This window comes from Astatotilapia calliptera, chromosome 3 (genome assembly GCF_964374335.1).
Source record: "Astatotilapia calliptera chromosome 3, fAstCal68.1, whole genome shotgun sequence".
Taxonomy (NCBI): Eukaryota; Metazoa; Chordata; class Actinopteri; order Cichliformes; family Cichlidae; genus Astatotilapia; species Astatotilapia calliptera.
The window spans coordinates 11,578,269-11,604,674 of NC_137424.1; the positions used below are offsets into that span (position 1 = coordinate 11,578,269).

At 38.5% G+C, this 26,406-nt stretch overlaps 2 protein-coding genes across 2 annotated transcripts in view; both read left to right on the forward strand.

The window, feature by feature from the left end:
- Positions 1-26,406, forward strand: part of LOC113011575 (NACHT, LRR and PYD domains-containing protein 12-like) — a 374,200-nt gene that overhangs the window by 102,469 nt on the left and 245,325 nt on the right. The gene's annotated exons all lie outside the window — the stretch shown is intronic.
- LOC145422890 (uncharacterized) lies at positions 4,727-6,451 on the forward strand. Its single transcript, XM_080294820.1, has 6 exons — positions 4,727-4,883; positions 5,150-5,352; positions 5,464-5,574; positions 5,649-5,768; positions 5,914-6,246; positions 6,350-6,451. Exons 1-6 carry the CDS (start codon positions 4,727-4,729, stop codon positions 6,449-6,451), a joined length of 1,026 nt encoding a protein of 341 aa, XP_080150946.1.

Here is a 26,406-nt window from a genome sequence, read left to right on the forward strand (position 1 = left end):
TTGAATTGGGAAAGCCTTCTCTTGTCGCTGTGACGTAATCGGCCTTAAAATGAGGCCTTTAAGGCTGAAAACCCCAAATCCGGTCATTGGTACTTCCTGGCTTGTGTAGTTACTAGGTAACAAAAGCTCAACACTGCCCCTAGCGTCCTGGAGCACTTCCGTTGTGTTTTGGAATTTGCAAGTGTTTTTGAGTTTGCAAGTGTTTTGGAGTTTGTACGTGTTTTTTAGTTTGCAAGTGTTTTGGATTTTGCATATATTTTGGAGTTTGCAAGTGTTTTGGATTTTGCAAGTGTTTTTGAGTTTGTACGTGTTTTTGAGTTTGCAAGTGTTTTGGATTTTGCAAGTGTTTTGGAGTTTGTACGTGTTTTTTAGTTTGCAAGTGTTTTGGATTTTGCAAGTGTTTTGGAGTTTGTACGTGCTTTGTCTCTAGGGGCCACCGTATGTTCCAAATGAGAGATCAACAGGTAGAAAATCACAACCTAGTAACCAGTAAGACCGAAAAAGAACAAAATAAATAAAATCCCTGATCCTGGAAGGTCCCTCAGACCGCTGTGTGCAGAGAGTAGGAGTGTAAAATTTTTCAGCAGAGTCTGATGTCTTTGTCTTTCAATGATGAGCAATAATAATGAACATAGATTCTCTACAACAACTTTATTGTTTTGGAAGTATTAATATATGATCCCAAAACTTCTACATCAGACCAGCAAAAATCTAGTATTGAATCTTAGCACAGTCATAAAAAACTATTTGCTAAAAGCATTTTTGCAGCTGAATATTTTAAATTACAGTTAGGATTACTGGTTGGCTGTTTCACCTGTAAGACATTAAAATAACATGCTAAGGTTTAATAGTCTATAAGGAATGCACTCTGAGGCCTGGGCAGTGTTGTGCTAATAAGAGAAGGTTTGTGTGTGCAGTGAAACAGTAATTTTTTTATTTCAAAATTTATTGATATGTTTGATCCTTTCTGAGCTTCGTTAATGAAGCAGTCATTAGAGCACCATGTCCGCTATAATAGTTCTGTAGTTTGATGCTTGAGTCGTTGCAGACTTGTTGAAACTCCCTCACCCGTCAAAGCAGCGTCTTTGTTATTCGAGTCCAGCAGATGGCAGTGTTTCACTGTCTGACGGCTGTCTGAAGCTTCAGCTGGATTATCCGTTTAAATGAGATCGTTTTATAAAACTTACAACAACAGGCCTGAACCTGCTTAGCTCCAAAGAGCTGGCTAAATGATGAAGTTTAACAATTTCCCAAAAAGCTACACAAAGTGAATTTTCATATAAGACAAGAAGGAAAGAACAGGGTGTGACGTGGAAGGGGCACTCTGGCAAACAAATTACTGCTTTTATGAAGTTACAAAACTCGCAGTCTTGTTCACGAGTGATCAGAGAAGGGAACAGGAGATCGACAGATGGATTGGTGCTGCGGCTGCAGACTCTTTACCAGTCCCTCTTTACCAGTCGATTTACGTCCTTACCCTCTGTCACAACGGGACTGAACGGACTCACGCGTAGGCTCTGAGTAGGGAACAATAAAGGTTTTTTATTTACAGAAGCACCAGGTGATCTATTTACACAGTGGGGAAAAGACGGGTTCCAGGAATCCACACACGAACAGGAGGGGGGAAAGACACTTGCAGTCCACACACGCTCCAAAGTCCTCACTCCATCCACGCTCCACGCTCCTCTTCACACTCCACAAGAAACACAAAAGCTCGCTCCAATCCTCACACACTTGATCACTCAGGTAACACAGGGGCAGGTCCAGGGAAATCTATTCACAGAGATGCAAAAGGTTACTGTAAGAAGATCGCTAGGGAAACACGAGAACGAACTGAGCTGGGGTTAACACTGACGAGAGTCGGCAACGGTCCAGCGACGAGAAATACAGGGCTGCCATCTTATAAGGGGACTGGAACACTGTTGGGTGATGAGCCACAGGTGTCACCAGGTGCGTGGGCCAAGGGCAGGAGCCCACAGATGAGCTCCGCCCAGGCAGTAAGAGAAGGAGGGAGGGAGAGAGCGGGGACAAAATCAAAACAATAAAACACATGTAGCCACACTGAGGCGACCGGGTAGACACAGGGACCCTGACACCCTCGCCTTTTTCAGAAATGTCATGTATGAAAATCTATAATAACTCCAGTTATATGGATATCAATATCCTCATAAGTGAGGATATTGATAAAACTGATTTTAACTTTTACTGATTTCTGTTTAGATATAAATTGATTCAAAGTGGTCAGATATGCAGATTCTGACCTTTCCTCTGGCAAATATATAAACTCACTGAAAGCAGTTTGACTTTTCAGAGAGTTTCCTATCTATCTGTATTTTTACTTTAATAGTTAAGCACGATTAACATTTAGGAAACAAAAATAAACAAGTTAATAAATGAAATGAAATAATACTGATTTATATATTCACTCTGTTTACTTTTTCGATATAGAAATACAATGAAGACTTCCATTTTCCTGCTGGTGGCGCTCTCTGGCACTGTGCTCTGCATGACTAACGGACGTGTTCAGAAATTCGAAAACCAGCATATCATCAACATGATCCCACAAGGGGGATGTGATGATCTGATAGCAAACAGAGATAATAATGGTAACTGTAAGCGCAAGAATACCTTTATCATTGGTGACTTTAATCTAGTTAGAACAATTTGTGATCCAAGCAATTGTATCAATGCAAATACACAGCAAATTCAAAAGTGTTAAATATATTGGTGTTAGTAGACTTTGTGCAAAAGCAGAGTTAATTTTACTCTAAGTAGAGTCACTTTCTTTTAATGTAACTCTGAGGTGTAAAACATTAGTAGTTAAAATCGAGTGTTAAGAATGAGTGTTTCTATATTAAATCTGGAGGTGTCAAAATGGAAACATTAACTCTTGACCTCTTAACTCTGAACTCCTAAAGGGGCTATGACACTAATGGAGTAAATTCATAGACTCCGCCCCCAGCAACACAGGTTCCGAATGAAGCTGAAGGGAAGCCATTTCAGAACATTTAGCTCTCCATTTTTCTGAGTTGTTTGCCACGCCTGGTAATTCATTTTTTCTGAGATTCTTGTAATTATTATTACTACTACCTTTTACTTCTGTGGCTTTTTTGAGTCGAGACAAAGCTGTGTGAAAAGCATTAGCACGTTGCTCGGTGATAGCATAAAAATCTGTTTTAGCTAGCTGAAATGTATCGTTGGCGGGCAAAAGACTTGCATATGAGTCTTCAGTCATTTTTTTGCTAACTCAAATACACTTAAAACAATGTTTAGGTTGGCATAAAATTATGGTGGCACTTAAAGCCTGAAAACTATCTCCCACATAAACCGATATAGTAAACGGCAGTAGCAGATGTGCTGACTGGCTTCTATGTTAATATTTAGATCTTTTCAGAGTTTTGTGCACTCATTTTAGGTAAAAATTAAAAAGATCAAGGCTTATAATTTATTACGGAATTAACTATTGTCTGTCTTCTTCAGTTGTTATAGAGAGCATCATTTTAACAAATGTGTTGTGGGTAGGGCTGCCACAAACAATGATTTTGATAGTAAACTAGTCACCGATTATTTTTGCAATTAGTCCACTAATCAGATCATGCATCAATTGGACGTAAAACGTACAGCTTATTGCACCAGCAGCATCTGCTCTTATATAACTCTCATTAGATTACAGCTTTAAGTGTATAAGGTATGTGCTAACTAAAGATAAAGACAAGATGATAGTTTATTAAATTTTAATTAAAGGTGCAGAGTGTTTCGGTGGAGTTTAATAAAGTCAGCCGTTTTACTCAGGAACAAATAAAATACTGAAAAAAGCCAAACAATAAAATTTTTAAGTTATCTAAGTGACTTATATATCATGTTTAACCTGAGTAAGGCGGTGGGTTTGAAAACGATCTGCCGGGAGTCCGGTGTTCTCACGGCTCTAGTGAGCCCAGCACCCGGCTCGCTATCAAGCTAGTGGGTAACAGACGTCTCCGAAAACGTCGGAGCGCTTTTGAAAATATGTGGTGTCTTGATAAACTGAGCAGATATTTGAGGTTTACACAGCTACATTCTAGCCTGAAAACACGTTAAACGTTTATTTTGTGACCCAGAAAGAATAATAAGAGTAATATTAAAACTAACTAGCTGCCGCCATTGTTGGAAACTGAGCTGGGCTGCGCTATGAATTCTGGGACAGAGCTACTTCTTCTTCTTCGGGGTTTAACGGCAGCTGGCATCCTTGTACATGCAAGTGCTGCCATCTTCTGTTTCAGTCCGTTATTACATCCTACTACTTATTCCTGCGTTTTTTGGGATTTTACAAAGCGACTTTGATAGTCGACGTAATCGTGACTATAATATTGACTTGAAAGATGGACAAATTGTTTAGTATCTAGAATTCTCTTTTGGGAAAATGCTTTGCTTAACACAAGTTATGGATCATGATTCTTTTTTTTTTCAATTGATTACCAGGTTATTTGTCCAATTAATTACTGTACAACTAATTTTTTTTATTGAATCTCCACACAGGATATGCTTGCAAAGGTGGAATATGGGGGAGTGCAGAAGTATGTCAAAGTTCCAGAAAGTGATGAATGCTTTCATTTTCACCAGTTTCTTAAAGATGGTTTGTACTCATGTGCAATTTAAATGAGTATAAAATTATCACCTATAAGTGATCAACAGTAAGACTTGGTGGTTTTAATAGTATAGTGACATTTCGGATTTCTTTGTTTTAGTTATGGACAAGTTCAGCTTGCAGCCTCAATTCTTCACAGAAGGTGTACTCATCCTCACTGATACCTCTGACACTGAAGTTGACGCAGACATTTTTGATGAGCTGGTAAAGTCTGGAGTTCGAGCTTTCAAAGTTGGATATAGAATGCAGACAGCAACAGGTACAGTAGATCCATAATAATTTAGAGGGGTACATTTCTTCATGATCTTCAAAGTTTACATGAATATTAGCCAGATTTAACAACCTTTCAGATTCCAATTTTCTTCTTTGAAAAACTGTAAAATGCTTTTACATGTTGAGAGCATATTACATGCTGTTATCAGATATAATTTATGTGGTTGAACATTATTGCAGTTGTTGTGACTTCTCATATGCATTTTGCACATTTTTTTCAATGCCTTTTATGTCCCTTTTTTTCCCTTTAAGACATTGAGATCAGTGTGGTTGACGATGAATCAGAGTCATCGGTACAGCCAATCCCTCTTGCCCTCCTGACATCGCCAGTTTCATTGTCAGACCATCCATCGTCCCCAGCTTCTACCAGTTCATCAGATTCAACTATGATCCTCAAAAGTACAAAGAACAGGAAGAAGGGCCTACAAGAGCTTGATCGCGATGAAGCGAAGCAGGTCAAAAGCAAAGCCTAAAGCAATTTCCAGTGCTTAACAGCATTTTACAAACACTAACTTTTTTGTATAATTTACTTCAGTTTAATCAGTATGACTTTTTTTTTTAAACAGAAGGTGTGTAGTGTCCTGAGCTCAAACCCAAAGGGTGAAGAAATTTTCAATGAATACGACAAAAGTAAAACACTGTCAGATCCAACTCGTCGACAAATGGTCAACATACTGGTTGCAGATATGATAGAATCACAATCACAAGTATTCTTTGATGATCATAAAAACAATTGTCGAGTGAACAGAAGAGCAATAGAGTTTTTGTTTTTGAAAGGAGGATTCCGCCCATAAGTGTTCGGACTAACTATGCACTGGGGATTGCAACGCTTTTTCCATATCTCCAAGATCCTTACTCAAAAAATGGCTATGTAAGTGTTATCTCTGAAACGCAACATCTCTGTAATTTATACATGTTGTTAAAGTGGTACCAAATATGCATACCTTTGTTGCATTTTTTTGTTGTGTATGTTTTTTGTTTGTTTTTGTGTGTGATTGATATGCATGCATGAGCAGGAACATTACTATGATCCGGAGGCTAATACTGGCTATCTTACTTGGAGACTCAAGACTGTCCAACGCAATACCTATGATGGTGCTAGTGGGTGTCCCAGGCCAAACTTCCAGCACAGTCCAACAACCCGAAGAGAATCTTTGTTTGTTAGTGGACAGCTTTTTGGTGAGGAGTGCAGAGAGGCTCTGTCTGTTATTAGACACTCAACAGATAGGTCTGTGGTTAAAGAGAAGATGAAAGCTACTTTTGAATATAGACAGAAGCTGGTACATGACCCGGATGCAACATCATCAATCTTGGATGTCTTCCCTCGTTTCCTTGATACACCGGGGTTGGTGAGTATATTTTTAGACATTTCATGATCTGAAACTAAAGATAACATTTTGCCAAGAACACTTAAGTAACCAGTATTTGGTTCCTGTTTTGTCTTATTAATAGATTGATCAGGATTTTGCAATGATGCTTGGAGATGAGGCCTCTGGAAGATTTCTTACAAAATGGTCTTCGTATTTCAAGCAAAAAATCATCGCAGAAAGCTAGAGCTGGGCGATATGAGATTTTTTCATATCACGATATGTTTTTTTCATTTCAGACGATAACGATATCTATCACGATATAAGCCAAATAACTATATTTGTGCCGTTGCTCACAAGTAAAATGTGAAATAATCACCAGCTTGTTTTTATTTAAATATTTATTTCCTATAATAAGTTCAACAGGGTAGATGTACTTAAGGAACATGAGACTTTTTCAGATAAATAAAGGCAAATATTGCAAACTACACAAAAGGCAGCCGCTAAAGCGTTTAAGTTTTAAAATAGAACAAACGAAACAGACTAAATTGTCAATTCCACTTAGAAACAAAATATTAATTCTAAAAATAAATCTTAGTTTGTTTTACAGAAGAACAGACAAAACTGACTAACTTTTGTCAATATCAAATAAACTGAGAACTAAAAGGAAATTCTCAATCTCTCCTTGTTGTATAGCTGAGCTTTTCAAACAGTTTTAACAGTTACTTTAGTCTGACAAAAGCCGAATGACGAATTAGCGCTTCCAGTCAGAGACTGAGGCTACGTCCACACGTACACGGGTATTTTTGAAAACGGAGATTTTCCGTTTTCGTTTTAAAAAAATAATCCCGTCCACACATAAAGGCAGAAATGAAGGAAAACGCTGCTATGAACATGCCAAAGCAGCAGGTGGCGCTAGATTCCTAACCGTGCAGAAATGTTGGCCAATCAGAAGTCTAGAAGCCTCGGTGGGAAAAAGTAAACAAAGCTGCGGCATAGAAGCAGAACCGAGTCGTATGTGTGGAGGGACAGTAACTGTGTGTATATGTAAGCATTTAAACACTGCAGAGAGTAGAATTAACAGTAACAGTATTGTAGAAATTAATTTCACCGAAACAATAACGTGGCGCACAGTGTGACGCATGCACCAGTTTATTGTATTTCCAGACTTGCTTTCGGCACAATTTACAGTGCACGCTACTCTGTTTTTGTCAGACTTGAAATAGCCGAAATACCTTCACACTACGGAACTTCTATGGCTCTTCCGTTCGACAATCTCTCCGGCATTGGAACCATCATCTGGTTTTTCTTCGGTCACGCTCGGTTGAATTTTCTAGTCGGCACACTCATTTCCTCCATTACGCGCTGGCTCCATTACCAGCTGGCTGCTTCCCAAACAAATACACGTGCGGCTTGGCACTTGTGCTGTACGTAACAAGTCACGTGACGTGACGCTGTGGCTGTGATTGGTTCGGCTCTGCGCTACTTAATTTGGATTGGCTGACCTTTTTTTTTTTTTTTTTTTTTTTTAAGAGGGCAAGAGCGGCGAGGTCTATCGCGATAGCTTAATTTCTCTATCGAGTAAAAGTTATATCGCGATACATATCGTTATCGTTCTATCGCCCAGCTCTACAGAAAGCCAAAGTCTTCCATCAAGTCCTTGTGTTGAGGAGTTACGATCATCTTTTGATACGGAGGCTTCAAATGACTGGGGTAAATTTGGACAGTGTTTCAGTATATAAAATACTTACATTTCCATTTGTCTGTCCTAAAACAGTTAACTGAGTGTAAATTGACTAGTAAATTAGTAATTTATGCATCCTTGTGGCTGTAAGCATTTCCAGAAATCTCATCATTTAACTGCTTATTTTCCAACTGTTTTCTAGTTCATGTTTAACCTTTTGTCTCAAATGTGCCTTTTGTCTTTAAGGCTGGGATAGTGCCCCCAACATCAAAAGGCCACAAAAAAACAGCAAAAATTAGCTCTGCACAGGCAGCCAATCATCTTGTGAGATTCATCAAGGTATGCTCTATTACTCTACTCTAATTTTTTGTAAAAACTGTTTGTAATTAATGATTTTTGGTCCATGGTGAACCACAAGATAAAAACAGAAAAGACGCAGTAAATTAATTATCTTTTGTGTATTTGGTATGAAATCATGCTGTATCTATAGATATCAGAAGAGATAAAATCTGGTATGGCTTTCCTTTCCAAAATAAGTTAATCCACAGATTTGGGTTCAGCACACACTCATTGCCCCTGCAAACAGAAGAATGTGAAGTTCAAAAATAAAGCATTACTCTGTTTTATTCTACTTGGATCCATTTGTGTTAAGACGGGTTACTTGCTTGGGCCCACAGACCTCATATGCAAGCCAAACAGTTGAAAAGAAAATTTTACTCATGATTGAAATGTGCTATTCAAATTCCAGGAAGGAGTCAGCCTCACTACTTTCCTGGAGAAAGCTAACACCAGGCAGCCCTTCCTTCTCTGCATTGGTGAACAAAAGAAGAACATTCAGAGGTTCTTCATCGTTGTAGACCAGAAAGCTATCCCATGTGAGGCTCCAACTTCAGTGGCTGCTTTTGATGGGCTTTTCAAAGCACACTTTGTCTTCAGCCTCTCATATGATGAAGCTCTTTCCAGTTTCTACACCTTCATTCAAACCACAATCTACAACATTGATGTTGGAAACACAAAAGAAAGCCCTCGAGTCAAGGAACTGAGAGCACGTCTGCTGCGAGACCGTTAAATGCCCGCAAGGTCCACACGCTTTTAGGAGGAAAAAAACTGTTTGACAATGTTCAAATGCTTTGTTTGTAAAATGCACCACAAAAATTGTTCAGCTCTTTGTCAACATTTAAAGTTTCATCATGGTTTATATCCAAACAAGAATCTGCGTTTAAAATGTGGAGAGCAGGGATGTCTTTCATCTTTTTGTACTTACAATGGCTTTAGAAAACATCTTCATAATGTACATAGTCATTATCACGATAAACATGTAGGGATGGAACAGGAAGTTGCCCAACAAACACATTCTCTAGGAGACTTTTAGTGATCAACCATCTACTTCTGCATCTGTATCACAGGTTCCCACTGTTATTTCACAGGACTCGCTTGTTGGAATGTGTGGATCTATTGTCGCTCACTTACAAGCTTCTGGTCTTACTGAGAGTGCTGTTCAAACAATAATTAGTTCTGTTGAGGAAGTTGTCAGTGATGTTCAGAGTCAAGCAAGAGAAGTAGTACTCCAAACATTTTCCCCTGATAGTAAGGAATCAGACATTTACAAAAAAGTTGAGCACAATTTAAACCAATTAGATAACCCCTTTTCAAAATTTAACACTGAGAAAAAAAAGACAGAAATATTACGATGAAAAATGGGAAATAGTTGAGCCTAAAGAATTTGTACTTGGTGTAAGATTGGATACACGTAGACATAGAACTACAGGGGTTTATAGCGAAACACCTGTCAGAGACAAATACATGTATGTGCCCATTTTAGGTACGATACATTCAATTTTCAAGAATAAAGACATTAGAGAATGCTTCTTGCATGAGAAACAAACACAAGCTGGGTTATACAAAGACATTAATGATGGATTATATTTCCAAAACCATCCTCTGTTTTCACAACAGAAATATGCTCTACAGATTTTACTGTATTACGATGATTTTGAAACTGCTAACCCATTAGGTTCGAAGAAAGGGATCCACAAACTGGGCTGTATTTATTTCACTATAAAAAACCTCCCACCAAAGGTTAACTCTGTGCTGATGAATGTACATCTAGCTGCTCTTTTCTACACAGAAGACTTAAAGAAATATGGTTTTGAAGAAATACTAAAGCCTTTGATTGATGACTTGAAAATTTTAGAAACTAAAGGAATCCTGCTTCCCTTTACTGAAGAGCCAGTGTTTGGTTCTGTTGTTCAAGTTACAGGAGACAATCTTGCTTTAAATGGCTTACTAGGTTTTGTTGAATCATTTAGTGCAACAAACTGGTGTAGGTTTTGTTTAGTAAACAAGGAAGAAATTCAGTCTGTGTTTAATGAAGACAGTTCGGACATTGTTCTGCGCTCCAGAGAACTTCATATTGAACACTGTAATGCATTAAGTGAAGACCCTGCTCTCACTTCCGTTTATGGAGTTAAAAGATCTTGTGTGCTCAATTCATTGGAATATTTTCACAGCACTGACAATTATGCAGTTGATATAATGCACGATTTATTGGAAGGAGTTGTGCAGTATGAGCTCAAACTTTTTTTTCAATACATGATCAAAAATGGCTACATCTCCATTAGCACATTACTTGACAGGATACAGACGTTTAATTATGGTTTTGTAGAGCGTAAAAATAAACCAAGTGGGTTAAAAATAGACGATAACAGCAAACACTTAGGTTTAAATGCCATTCAGTCATTATGTATCCTATGCAATACTCCACTCATTTTTGGAGACATAGTTGAGCGGGACAATAGTCACTGGAATTTTGTTCTCCTGTTGTTGCAAATTGTTGATATTGTGTTATCCCCAGTCCTTACTGATGGCATGATATGTTACTTGAAACATCTGATCTGTGATCACCACAACATGTTTAAAAACTTGTTCCCTGGTAGAAAATTAATTCCTAAACACCACCTAATGATTCACTATCCAAGGTGTATTAAGAAAATTGGCCCTCTTATCCACATATGGTGTATGCGTTTCGAAGCAAAACACATTTTTTTTAAAAGGGCTGTCAAAAATTTTAAAAACCTTACAAAATCTCTAGTACAGCAGCATCAGCGTCAATTGGCCTTTTACTATGAAAACTATTGTTTTAAAAGATTTCAGTTCGGTCCTTTAAAATTAAAAAGAGTTGATAGCATGGAAGGTGGACATTTGTTGTGCGAGTCATTAAATGTAGATTCATGTGTAAATGTTTCAACTACAAATTGGGTTAGAAATTATGGCACTGAATACCAGGTTGGTTTGTTTTTATGCACTGGAATGTCCAGTGATCTACCAGTGTTTAAGAAAATTTGCTATATCATAATACATGAACAACATGCATTCATAATAGGCTGTACTGTCAACACCTTGTACTTTGATGAACACTTTCATGCATACTGCATTGAAGAAAAAAGTAATGAGCATGCTGTTATTTCAGTTGACCAGCTCACCTATGTTAGACCCTTTGACAAGCAATATTCAAATGAAAATGAGAAGATATACATTATTCCATATTGTTACATGTTTTAAAAAATGTTTTGAAAATGTGGTGCATATAAAAATAAATCTTTTTCAGAAGAACATTGGCTGTTTTTAATATTTTTAACCCTAAGGAATTTCTAAAAGATCAGAACAGTAAAATTTACACTTTTTAGAATTAAATAGACGATAACTCTTTTGTAGTCAAAATAAAATACTCTGTAAGAGTTAATATATAAACTCTTAACACCTAGTTAGTGTTAATGAGTGTTAAATTTTCAACTCCAGGCAGATTTGATATTTAACACTAAATCAGAGTTAATGTACCAACTCTCCAAAAAGAGTTAAATTAACACTCTCTGGTGTGGACCCATATAGACACTTTAATAGTGTTGAAATCAAATCTGATGGTGTTAATTTGGACATGCTGGATTTGCTGTGTAGAAATCTTTATAAAAGCCCCACAGACGTGCACACTCTGTATTGTAAAGTGCTGGGACAAACAACGATACCCATTGTACACACAGATACAGATGAAAAGGCGTATTGTAATTGCATGTGATAAAATCAATCATTTCCTTCAGCCTGTGCACTTTGAATGTTGCTCTTGAGTTGAGAGATGCTGTGAGCTTGCTGCCATCTTTAAACATCACTTCATGATGCTGGTTTAGATGCTTTATAAGACTTTGTTACGTTTCTTAAACAGTGATGAAAATAATAAAGAGGAAATATGAGAGAAGTGATTTTCAGTGAACGTTGAAAAAAATACCACAATAACAAAAATGATGGCAACATTGCTGCACTTTGCTTTCTTAGCTTGCATATTGTACATTTTCACAGTTGTTTCTAATTGGCTCCATCTTCTCTCGCTGTCACAGCTGTTGCTCAACTTTCAGCACTCATTAAATTAAAAAAACAACAAACAAAACAACCAAGCTGCTGCTGGTAAGGTTGGCATTCTTGCAAGACTCAGTAACACAAAACAAATAAAAAAATGCACATCCCATGTTTATCCCATGTGATTCCAGGCTGAGTTTATGCATTTATGCTTATTTCTTTATAAAATATTATAAGCTGGTCTGAGGTCATTTGTTACTAAAGAAAAACAAACAAACACTGTGTCATTATTTAATCCACTAAAACTAAGACACAATGCAGAAGCAGTGTGTGAAAACTAAGTGCACCTTCACTGGTGTAGCATCTGCCTTAGAAACAATGAAGTCAAATGAAACTGTTGAATCATCTCTATGTGCTAAAGGCTCATTTTAATGCAGCATTAATCACGTTGCTTTAACAGTGCTGCATTTTAATAATGTTTATCACGTTCTTTGTAGATTTTAATTATCAGCATCGTCGCTGTGAGAACATGTCTGGTTGGAGCAGGCGGCACTCAGGGATCATGTTGTGTGGAAGAAGAGTCATGTGATTTTTTTTTAAAGCTTTTTTTATATGAGTGCACAGAGTGTGAAACAGAAAGATAGGATCGACAGAGAAAGCTGATCATGTCTGTTGTGACACCTGCAATCTCTGACTAGAGTTTTAGGTTTTGTCAGGCAGCTAACACAAAGAAAGCCTGGCTTCATTGTACAAATACAACTTACATATACAACACATGACATATTAAACAGAGTCATTATTTATTCAACAAAAACTAAGCCAGATGCAGTTTTTGGATTTTATTTCAAAATGTTCTTATTCTGATTGTTTACTTAATATATTTAGACACATTTGGTTTATTTCTATAAAAATGATATTTTACACAAAACTTCAAACAGCTGCCTGCAAACATGGCTCTTTATTGTAAAGCCAGGTATGAACAACAACCTGCAGCTGCATGCTGTTGTGCTCATTGGTGTCACATTAGGTTCTGAACCACAAACAGAGAAGTTTCTTAGAACTGCTGGGCTAGTGATGTAGGTGTTGATGCAAATGATGGCTTAGGGTGGTGCTACGACAGTGTATAAAAACTGAAGCTCCCAGAGCCAAGTGTTATTTGTTCTTCCGTAACTGAGGTGAACTATAACCTGCTCAGGTAGAATTTAATAACAGCGTGTCTGAACTGCTTATCTCCAGGCTTCACGTCTCATTCTGTAAGAACTTGTTGTTTGTTTATTAACTTTTTATAAACAACAGACTTTTGTATACTTCCAAGAAAGAGGGAGAACTTACTCTTCTGCCACACTCACGTTCATCTTTATCTGTCATCAGTTCAGATAAAAGCATCACTGATTATTCTGAACACTGTTTTAAAGCTTCTGCGTCACTCTGATTTCTTCTTAAAGTTGGCAGACAGGATTGTGAAGAAGGACATAGTGGATCCCCCCTTTTAATGAGCATATTATCTGTGAGCCCTCGTTTCCCCTCCTTGAGTTTTATTCCATGTTTTCCCAGCCCGTTATGTCCGTGCTCTCCCCGTGCTGTCTCTCCTCCTCTCTGAACCTCCGTGTACTTCCTGTTTTACTTTGACAGTCTCCTGTCAGTGTTGCGTTCACTCCTGCCGTGTCTTGTTATGATTATCAGTGTCACCTGTGTTCCCCGTGTGCTCCCACTTCCCTCGTTAACCCTCTGTGTATTTATGTCTGCGTCTCCCTCAGTTCTGTGTCGCGTTCTCCCTCATTCATGGCCGTGTGTTTCTCTGTGTATTACGTTATAGTTTCCTCGTTTAGGTTGTATGGTTTTTCTCTCCAGCAATAAAGCTGTGTTTTGAGTTCATTCCTGCCTCCGTGAGCTTGCGTTTGGGTCCTCATCCTGCCTGCACACAGCCGCAACCATGACAGTCTGCTTTTAAATCAGATGTCACTCTGAACATAAACACAAGCCACAGCAGCCCAGCTGTCTTAGCTGAGTACAAGGATACATTTACTCTCTTTGTGTAAAATATTGTGATGATTTTACATTATATTAGGCAGGCAGCTGCCCAAATTAAACCGTGACTATTAGCAGTTTGGTTATTTTGAACGCCTCGGCTGGAAAAAATTCAAAATGGTTTGTAAGGTTGGCCACAGCTTTGTATGTAAAGGGGAGTTAGAAGATTGCTTCATATTTTAAGATTGATTAAGATTAATTAAGATTTTTAATTGTTTTATTTTACATCTCACCTTTTACACTGCATTGAGTTGCTGCCATGTGATTGGCTGAGTGTACATCGTTCTTTGTTTCAAAATGGACTTAATGCTTGGTTGAACAGTTGTGATGTTTATCTCCTTTAGTTTTATTTTTTATTTTCATAATGAAAAATGGTTTGTTGGTTCATACCTATGAAGTTACAGTGTTTCTGAAAAGCCTAAAAAGATGAATTGTTACCATAGTAAACTTCAAAACAGACTTTATTATATGATATAGTTATAAAATTGGATAAAAACTGACTTCAGCATAATATAAAATAATGTGCTGTCACTATGTATGCATTGGTCAACTTTCAGATCTATGAAGTTCAGCTCCCCCAGCTGTGTCTCCCTTCTGTGGCCCATTCCCTCATTACTACCCTGTGTATTTAAGCCCTGTGTTTTCCCACGCTTGGTGTCGCGTCGTACCCTCAGACCCTGCCTGTGTGTTCCTGCTTGGTTTCATGGTTTGGTTTCTGTTTTTGTTTCATGCCAGCAATAAAAGCTGTGGTTTTAGTTACATTTCGTCTCGGAGTCCTGCATTTGGATCCACATTTCCACCTGCCCGCACTCAGAGCCCTGACATCAGCATAATATAAAATAATGTGTTTTCCCGATACCTGATTTTTAGCACTATGTATGCATTGGTCAACTTTCAGATCTATGAAGTTCAGCTCAGTTATCTGTGTTTTCATTTTTAGTTTCCATTTGCATTTAGAAGCACGGCCGATTCTCTGATGTGTGATCTGTTTCTACCTGTGCTGATGCTAGCAGGACTAAAGCTGATCAAGCAGCAGTAAATATGTGAAGCAAGGCTGAAGGATACACTCATAAAATGAACAGAATCATAAGAATATAACAGCACGAGCACTGCAAATGCAACTAAAACATGTTGACATCAAATGGTATGTCATTTGAAATCTATATGAAATAATGACACATCTATGTTTTCCAATTTTTTTTATTTATTAATTTTATTTTTTCCACAGTTGTGTAAATCAGTCTGTCTGTGGACTGCCAGCCAACACATCCACAACACCAACAACTCAGACAGCACAAAGCCTTTTAAGTTGGCGAGGCGTGATAGCAAATGCAGCGCAGGTACATCCATCTGACCTGCAGCAGCATCGCAGACCACGCCCCCCCTCCACACCACTCTTTCCTCATAGTTGCTCGCCATTGTTGCGCTCAGAGGGTAGAAGGTCCCGATCGAAGTGCACAGGTAACTTCCCTTCACATTTCACGACAATGATCCTGTTGGTGAGAAGCCTGCCTTCATACTGGCAGCTGGGTTTCCTGGCTCCCTGATGCTTTAGCTTACATTTAATTATGCGAAACGTTGCGGTACTATACGTCATGCCGCTATTTTCATCGTACCTCCCATCACCTCTACAAATGGATTTGACCTTTGCTGGAATGCTGAGGATGAATGTGTTGGTTTCCTTACAACTGTTGTCAATTTTGTAGATATTCCTATTTGATATTTCTGTGTTACACAGCTTTTCAGTCATCTTAGCATCTACATGCTGTCTTCTAAACTTTTCATAAGGTGTTTCTTCAGGTCGGTGCTCGCTTGGTTGAAAATTGTTCACTTTGGAAAATCCGGAAGCAAAGAGCAGCACGAGCATCGTGCAGACAAACAGTGTCTTCATCGTCTCCTGGAGAAGAAAACACATGGACATTTTTCCACATTAAGAATTTGGCAGATACATCCTTTTGGATCCTGAAGCTCAGTAAGTCGTCTTTGTGAGCTGCAAACACACACGACAAGAGGACTGATAGACCTTTTTCTTTAAATGAAAGAAGTAGTTTTAATTATAGTTTTCTTTTTTATTTATTTATAATCATATATATTACTTTGTTCTCTGTTTATTTTTTATTTTTCAACTGTTAGGACGATTTCTAAATATCCTGAACAAGCCTGATCTGGACGGCTCCTGGAAGCAGATTCAGGCGTGATGATGTCATTTTCAACTGGAAAAAGAAGCTTTGAAAAGCTGAAGTAGTTTAAATGTTTAGATATTTAACCTTGTTGTATTACTTTATATTTTATATTCATCGTATTAAGACATCAAGATATTTGCTTTTGCCTTAAAATTTTGTGTTTTAATTTATACTTTTTGTTATTATTTTTTTTAATTTTGTCATTTTGCCTTTTTTACTTGATGTGATTTGGATAAATATATATTTATATCTACAGATATATTGAGAGAGTTTTTCTCTGGGTTTCACAAGCCCATTTTATAGATAAAAGTCCAGGTCATAATAGATCCGGTTCATTAAGAACAAAGTTTAAATCCTATTTAATATAAAAGCCTTTCTGCACTCAGTTATTCTTTCCTGTCACATGTTTCAGTGTGCTCTGTAGTAACAGTGACACACTGCAAAATAAAAATAATAAGACACTCACCTTTTTTTCCTTTACTAATGATGATGATTAACCTGCAGTGGTTCAGGTATAAGTTGGTTGTCTGGAACAGCAGGTGATGAAGATGTCGTGAAGGGTCTGTGGTTAATGTATATAGTGGGTTCATTACATAACTGGATAGGCAACATCTGACAGTCAGTTTAAATAAGATCTTGTTGTATTTGAACACAAATCAGCAAAAACAGGTCTCTCACCGTGCAAATAAACAGCTTACGTAAGTTTAGTGTGCTCACCGAATGCAGTGTTTAGTGTAGCAGCAGAATTATGACAGTTTATGGAGATGTTCAACGTGAGCCTGCTGCCCAGCTTTAAAAGGAAAATCATTTTAAATGATACATAATAAGTTCTTACCAAAAGAGGAATGCAGACGGAGATGAGCAGAGATCTCTTCTGCAGTTCAGATGCTGCTGTGAGTTCTAGTTCACTTCTGTCACAGAGGAACAAAGTGTGTTTGGATCTGGACACTTTGATTTTTATACTTCTGATCAGCACCACCTCAAATAATCCTTTGCATCCACACCTACATCACTGGCCCACCACTTCTAGGAAACTTTAACACTTCCCTGCTTGTGACTCAGAAAGATAATGCAAATATGATGACCACTGACCACAAGAACCTGCATGTAGATGCAGCCTGTTTTTCCACATCTGGCTTTAGAAAAAAAATTAATGCACAAACAAATAGATTTAAAATAAAAAGATGTGTTGGTATATTTTGACCTTTCAAATAAACTATTAACACTTCTTTTTTCCCCTTTTTAAGTATAATTTTTGGCAAATAAAGTGAGTGTTTTGACCATTTGCAGTTAAAATGTTGAACAATCTTTTTATTTTTGTTTTACTACCAGTTGGTTGTAATAATTTCATATGAGGATTTAAATGGATGTATAACAAAAGAAAGGATAAAAGTGTATATATAAAAGTATATTTAATGAAGCTGATCGAACAACAGTGCAATATGGCATGATGACAGTGTTTACAATTTTGGCAGGAGAACAAAAGATAAATATTATAAAATACAAGACATGAAAATCTCAGAGGTCAGGGGTCGGGGGCCCAGGAAGTCTGACCCGCAGATTCCAGGTCTGACTTCGAGTACATAAAATATCATCTTTCTTGTGGGGAAGGAGCCTGAGTTAGAGCAGGAAGTTACACCATATTGATATTGTTGGGGTAGCCTCAATGCCAGTGTTGGACTCTCCAGTTTCCTTGAAGGAGGTTTGACTTTGTGCCATCGTTGGCTGGACTCTGTGCTCATTGATATCCCCGTATCAGTGAGTTAAGACACCATGCATTTATTTTCTGTGTGGCACACAACAAGAAAACAAGCCAAGAGAGAACACATCAGCCTCCAATGACAGTTTATTAAAAGGTTTATTGGAGGTTATTTGTTGTGTTATTGAACCTGTGTGCTAATGAAAGAGTGTCCTTAATAAACGTACTCCATAAGGAAGTGTGTTCACAAGTGCACAGAACACATTAGGGCACAGGTCAATGATCGATTTTACAATTGTATTGTCAGATCGATGGACACTTTCGGATACTTGGATATTCAGGTGATTAGAGGAGCAGAGATGATCAGCTGATCAGGATTTGGTGGTGTGTTGGATCAGGTGGTGGAGAGATACAGGACAGGCCTGACATACACAAACGTATAGTGAAGGTGCAGAGGCTCAGATCTGTGACATCGTCCCAGCTCAGTGTCCATATTTAGATGTAACAGTGCTATAGACTTTACCTGACAACTTGTATGAGTAATGTTTTCATCTCAGGCATGTCAATTTCATTTGTGAATATATTTTTAATACTTGTACAACAGATTTTTTTGAGTGTTAAATAGAAATTATATGCTGAAACTGAAGTGATGGGTCGCACTCTTTAGTTCACCCCTGCTCTCGAAACAATGTAGGTGGTCCAGTTAACACATTTACATTTTTTCATTTGCTTTTGCTGTTTCACTTGCAAAATATTTCCAGTGTGACATTTGATCAGGTCTTGTAAACCTTGTCGTTAACCAAGCAGTCACTCCCAGGCTGCTGTGCTGATCACCGGATCTTAACTTAATTGTCACAGTGCACTCAGAACAAAACAGCCATGCAGAGATATGAGTCACAGTGACATTAAAACTGATGAAGACCGTCGTCGTTAGAACCAGCAAACTGAATGAACTAAAAAAGATCATCTAAATTCAACTGGTCTAAACTATCAGGATCTCAGTGTTAAGTCCATATTTTTGAAGTAGAAGCTAGAGCAGGGCGATATGGCCAAAAATATTTATCACGATATATATTTGAAAATTTGCGATAACGATATAACCGACGATATAATTGATGCGAGACAAAATACAACTCCACAACATTACTAGTTCAAAAAGACAACCTTCCATTTATTTTCACTTAAACAAGAAGCTGGTTTTTATGTACATTAAAGTTTTATAAAAATGTAACAGTGCAAATGCAAATTCCTTGCTGAAAGTTTAACCAAAAGGCATTTCCAGTAGAAATGGGCTGACATATCCTGAGCATAACCATGTATAATATCCACTGAAGTTAAAAAGAGGTGCTTTGCAACATTAAACTGCAGTGTGCAGTACGCATTTTTCGGACCATAAGGTGCACGGGATTATAAGGCACATTAAGCGAAACAAAGCAGTCAGATAAATCAAACTTTATTCAAGCTTCCTCCACTTCTGTACCATTGATTCATTAATGTTGAATTCTCTGGCAGCTGCTCTATTCCCATGTTGTTGCAGTATATTATTAACTAACCTCGTATTGTGGATGGATTGTCTCAGTTGTTCTCCTGACTGAAGTTTGGTCCGTTTACAGCATCCTGCCATGCGATTGCATTTGTCTCTAACCATGAAGAACCTTTACGTTAACTTTTATAAGTGGAAAAGTGTTAGTGTTTGTCCTCCAGCTTCACTGTTTATGTTATGCTAACATAGCTGTGTCGCTAGCGATCACGTAGCACATCATTATATACCAGCTAGCCCAACTTCAGTAACCCTACAAACGTCACTGCTGTTTAGTTTCCTGTCTTCATTTATGTTGGAAGTGATAGCAGAGCTGTACGTTTGATTTTTTTCAGAAATCTCTCCGTCAGAACATGCTATATCATGCTTGGGTAACTAGCGAAACTAGCGAGCTAACTTCCGCTAGCTTCCTGCTAACTTCTAACTCCGTTAAATGTAATAACTTTTGTTTTCATGGATGCCTGGAAGTTAAACTTTATAGTTACACCTGGTAAAGCAGCAATGCTGATCGTTTTATTAAAGATGAAAGAATTTAGACAGTTTTTAACGCTCAGTGATGCTGCAGTGTTGTTTGACCTGAAGGATACGGAGTTTAGGACCCAGATTACTCCCAGATTTAAGAGCATCTTAGTCCGACAAATACGACAATAACGACGGCCGCTTGCATGTTCTGCAAAAAAATGTGCTTTGTTGTGTATCTGACGGACAAACACCAAACCAGTTCCACATCACTGAAGTTGCACCATTTTTACAAACCAATTCTGGTTCATTTGTTTCACTCAACAATCGGCCATGTGCGTATGAAAACAAAGGCACTGCGCATGCGCGTTTTACTCCCATTCTATCGCGATATTCTATCGTTGCCTAACATTATACCGGTATTACCGTGAACGATATAATATGGCCCAGCCCTAGTAGAAGCTTTTACTGGTTTTACTTAAGAAAAAGAAATAATAAGGAATTGTTTTGGAATTTGTCCAGGTAAACAGATGAAATCATGTTCAGTGCTTTGTCCTGTCAGTAAACACAGATTCTTTATTTGCACTGAATGGGACAGCATATAATTTCACTGCTTTTGGCGTAATGACAATAAAAGATAGTTTCAAAGTCTGACCTGCAAAGCCCGTCCACCCAGTGTCCTCCTCAGTCATGCTGGTTGCATGATTGCTGTAGAAGTGCTAAACTACTGTGACCTGATTAATTGAACTGAGCTCACACTGCAATAACTAATCAGTGAGGTGGTAGTTTAAGTACTTCATTACCAAAATGTATAAATGAAGTACATCAGAAGATGTTGGGGAAGAAGGACTTCACCGGGTGGGCCTGGACCCCCGAGGCCTGTCCCTGTGCCGACCTCGTCTGAGTCTAATAGATTTATAAGATAGAGCTCATCAAAAGACTAAGATATGAATATAAACATGATATTTGTCAGTTTAATTTAATGTTAAGTTGAACTGGAGTTAACCAGAATCCTTTACTCTTCCAACTCCTCTACTTTGTCTAACAGTTAGCTTAGCTTAGCCTAGCCAAGTTTTCTTTGCAAAATTGCTAATTGCATGGTTTCAAATTGCAGTTTTGATTTTAAGTGGACTAATTGTTCAGACCTGCTCTGGGGCCTGTCTGAAGGATTAAATTGACATATATTTGTCTCAACACCTACGCAGGAGAACTTTTTTGTAAGTGTGAAATGGAAAATAGAAGAAGAAGTAGAGATGTGGGTGTTCCTATTTACATATTTTTATTTTCTGTTTCTTTAGCCAAACATGTTATTTGATCAGAGCACCTGCCTGTACACCTGCTGTTAACCAAGCAGTTATTTTCAAGCTGCTACACTGATCACAAAGTCATGACATATGAATGACAGGAAGTGTCCAGTGTCACGTAGCGATATTAATGACAACAATGATGGGTCAAAGCAACATATGATGAACATTTATTACGATATCCTGATAAATGTAATGCAGCGGGATAACTTCTACAGTTATTATGTTAGTGATGATGCCTCTTTGCTTTTATTCACAGCTTTGTGGCGTACGATGGAGTGTCAGGGCAACATTAAGATGATAACCTGCCACGGCTGCAGTACCCTCTACAACACGGCTTGTGTCGATGATTTAGTGAAGCAAACTGATCAGCTGTCTCATTGTGTCTTTTGTGTGTTTGGTTTTGTGTTTTCAATGAACTGAAAGCCCTCTTTAATGCACGAGGGTGTGACCGTCCACATTCTCTCATCTGTCCAGTGTCAGCCATTCATTTTGTGCAAATGGTCAAGTCTTCCAAGTGTGCGTGCTTTTCCTTCTGACCAGATGCAGCTTTTTGCACCATAACTTTATTGTCCTGATACTGATCATCACACTGTGTATGTGCACTAAAACAGCAATCATTTCACTGCTCAGGTTACAAAATGTGATAAGATGCTGCATGGCCGTACAAGATAGACTTTGGTTAGCAACAACTCTCTGAGGCCTCAACTGTGAAGCAGAACGCTGTCTTATCCGGCTAACTTCAAGAGCCAAGTTATCCTTTGAACCTAATCTGCTCCAAAGCAATTTATGTTCCAAATGTGAGATCACCAGGTACAAAATCACCACCTACTAACCAGTAAGACCAAAAAAAGAACAAAATAAATAAAATCCCCGATCCTGGAAGGTCCCTCAGACCGCTGTGTGCAGAGAGTAGGAGGGTGTAAAATTTTTCAGCAGAGTCTGACGTCTTTGTCTTTCCATGATTAGCAACGATAATGAACATAGATTCTCTACAACTTTACTGTTTTGGAAGTATTAATTTATGATCCTAAAGCAGGACACCTGCACTGTAATTAATGACCTCACATCACATGTTTAAATTATGCTTTTACATTTAACCTTTTAATCAGACCAACAACAAGCTCATACTCAATTTTAGCAGCAGCCATTGTGACACTGATGATAAAACTTGTGTAAAATTGCAAAACTGTAAAAAGAAATTAAAAAAAAAAGCATTTTTGTAGCTCAATGTTGAAATTACAGTTAACTTCACTGGTTGGCTGTTTCACCTGTAACACTTCAAAATAACATGCTAAGGTTTAATAGGTTATAAGGAATATCCTCTGAGCCCTGAGCAGTGTTGTGCTAATAAGAGACGTTTTGTGTGTGCAGTGAACCAGTAAGTTTTGTATTTCATAATTTATTGAGTTTCTATGATCCTTTCTGACCTGCGTTAATGAAGCAGTCATTAGAGCACCATGTCCGCTAGAATAGTTCTGTAGTTTGATGCTTGAGTCGTTGCAGACTTGTTGAAACTCCCTCACCCGTCAAAGCAGCGTCTTTGTTATTCGAGTCCAGCAGATGGCAGTGTTTCACTGTCTGACGGCTGTCTGAAGCTTCAGCTGGATTATCCGTTTGCTATGTTTGCCATGTTACAGTGGGGAGGAAAAACTCCCTTTTAACAGGAATATCTAGACATGAGTGATTACTGCAGTGGGGCACTATCTGTGCTATCTATAAGAAATGTTAGCAACAATAAAACTCTGAGGATCAGGGCTCCATTTCACTCCAGTGTTCAGTGGCATTTTAAAAGAGTGAATACTGACGCTGAATGTCTTTGTAAAGCAAAAGCACTTTGTTAGCCTTTACAGAGCAAAGCTATGGATCAATGTGCAGTGAAGAAAAATCGAGGTGGCCAGTCTGTCCTTTCCTAACCAATCACAGAGCTCCTTACATTGCACCATGTGGCTAATTTGCGTTTTACTGATATTGCTGGGCTGCTGTCAATCATTTTGTCTTTATATTACAACAGAGCATTGACCTTTAACCAGGGGTAACTGGAAATAAGGTGTTGTAGGTTGGCTTCCACAGTGTAAAGAGATGCTTCTCCCTCATGCTCTAACAGCTGGTAAATCAATTTAGAAGCAGAGTCGATAACGGCCTCCTGAAGCTCCCTAGGTGGGGTGACTGCCGCTGGATCCATGTCTGGCTGGTCCGTACTGTCACGGCGGGTGAGGAGAGCCGTGTGAAAATAATAAATGAGGATCCAATCGCAGGCAGTAGTGGAGAAGTGAAGGTGGTTTATTGAACACAAAAATAAATATGGACAAACAGCAAATGGAGCACGAACTAAACTAGACTGGAAACAACTAAACTACAGAGCACAAACCTGGACAAGAACGAGCAGAGGAGATGGACAGCCGGGAGAACACACGGGTGAGACATGGTGGATACACAGACAGACCAGCAACTACAATGACAGAGGACACGACTTAAATACACAGAGAAACACAGGGGAATTACACACAGGTGGTGGACACAGCTGGGAATAATCACCAAGACGAGACAGAGGTAAAACTGAACACACTCACATGACACGCAGACCTTCACAATAAAACAGGAACAAGAAACCATCACACTAAGACGCAGACTCGACATAGAGAGAGAGACAGAAAATGACACATGGAACTAAACTAAACCTGCAAAAACATGACAACTCAAAATACTGGGTCAAACTGACCCAGAACCGTGACAGATTTTCTATAATGTTTTGCTTGAGCATGTCCTGCTTCGAGGGAAAGAGAAAGATGTAAAAATCTTATATATGTTAAATAACATGTGTAGTGCTCACATGTAATGCAGATGTTAGCTTTGATCGAACCAATAAATCCTGATTGGATGTTGTTAGCGTTAGCACTTGTGTTTGCTTCCCTGCTGTACAACAGCATTACCAAAATACAACTGAAGAAACAAACTCAGTTATGAAAAGTTTGTGTTCAGTTTGCAGTCGCTGAAAATAATTACACCTTTGGGAATGACATGGAAATGCTCCCACACTAAAGATTGGGTTTTGTTTTGGGGATTTTCCATCTTAATTTATCTGTCTTATTTGGCTACATCTACGACACTGCTATGCTCTCTCTTGCCTATGTTTTCGTGGCTGCTGCTATCTGTATTTTAATATATATATATATGCAGTCTGTATACTTTAAGCTGGGGTAGTTTTTACACAGGATACGGGAGGATTACTGAGAAGAACCTAAGCAAACACGTGACAAGTTTTCAACAGGAATGAATGACAGTAAAAATGTTACCTCACAGATTGTTTTCATGCCATCAGTAATGAGCTGGTTTCAGCTGGACTGGACACACTCAAATGGCAAAGAAGGTTGTGTAGCCTTTGCAGAGAAGATGAAATGCATTCATGTAAATCAAAATGCATCTTTTAATTGAGGTAGCAGTTCGTCTCGAGGGAAAGAGAAAGAGTTGGAATGTTTCGTTGTATATAATGCTTAAGGACTTTAGTAAGAATATTCATTTAAGTTTGTATTTCCTTTTAGTTCTGACGGCATTGTATCGGCTGTGGTTGGACATCATTACATGTTAAGATGTGGAAGAATCCTCCTGTCCGAAATAAATGTCAGTTTAAACACAAAGAACAAGTTGAGCTTCATTAAGACTCGAGGGGAGTAACAATGATCATTGTTCTGACAGCATTTTGAGTGGGAACAGTTCAAAGTTATTTACTGATTGAAACAAGCTGAATGTTTCTGTGCACGATGAAGAAGATCAGCAGCAGCAGCTCAGCTGATCAATGAACTGACATCTATCAGTCGTTTCATGAGATGAAGTCATCAGCAGACATTTGTTCTAACTGTGTGATGAATGTCAGAACGTCAGGGCTCTGCTTTAGTCACTACTTGATGATCATTGGCTCATTGTTGAATCCAGTGGCCCAGTCTGACCTCTGACCCTTTGCTGCAGGTCTTCTGTGTTATCTCCACTTTCATGTCTGATCTTCTGCTGTATCGTCCAAAATAAACATCTGAATCATTTCCAACACTTCAGCAGATCTTTAGTTTGGGCAGTGCAGCACAGAATAACACATATTGTACTATACTGCCCACTTCCTGATCTTATTGGATCTGTGTGTGAGGTTGGTGAAGGAAACACATGTTTACTGAGTGAATCGCTGCCATTAGGAACTAGTTTTTCATATCACAGCCTAGAAATCACACAGGACCATTTCTGCAAGTGAAAAGTCGTGATTGGAGGAAAATAATTGTATAGTTTGTGCGACTGTTGTTTGTAAATGAAAACTTATCCCAACTACATGTGCTGCTGACCTTTGACCTTTTCTTTAGGTGCACATAGGCCAGAGGAGTCTGTGAAAACATCCAGAACTGAGGCAGTGCTACAGATGTCTTCAAATAAAGTGGTGTATTATCCATGGATGCGTTCCATTCCTGTTTAGACCTGCTGGCTGTCAATGGGCTTCATTCCCAGTGTTGGGGAGTAACGGAATACATGTACCGCCGTTACGTATTTAAAATACAAGATATGAGTAACTGTATTCCGTTACAGTTACCGTCTAAAAAGGTGGTATTTAGAATACAGTTACTTTGTTGTAATAAATGGATTACACAGCGTTACATCCCTCTTTCATATTGTGGCTGGTCAGGACTGTTTGGGTTTTGTTTGACAGCTCTGTTCTGTTGTTCCAGGCGGCAGCATTACAGTTGCCATGGTTACAGGGTGAGGCTCTCTCTCTGCGACTGTGTGTTCCCTGGGTGAGAGAGCGCCTTTTTGTTGTTGTTGTTGTGCTAAGCTAACAGGCAGGATGCTACAGGCATAGCCCTAACGAATGTAGCCTCATGGGCAGTGTAGTCCGTGCTGCAGGGAGAATGGACTGCCATATCCGTCTGTGAGCGCGAGGAGGGAGAAAAAGGAGAGTGGAAAACTACGAGTTGTCATCG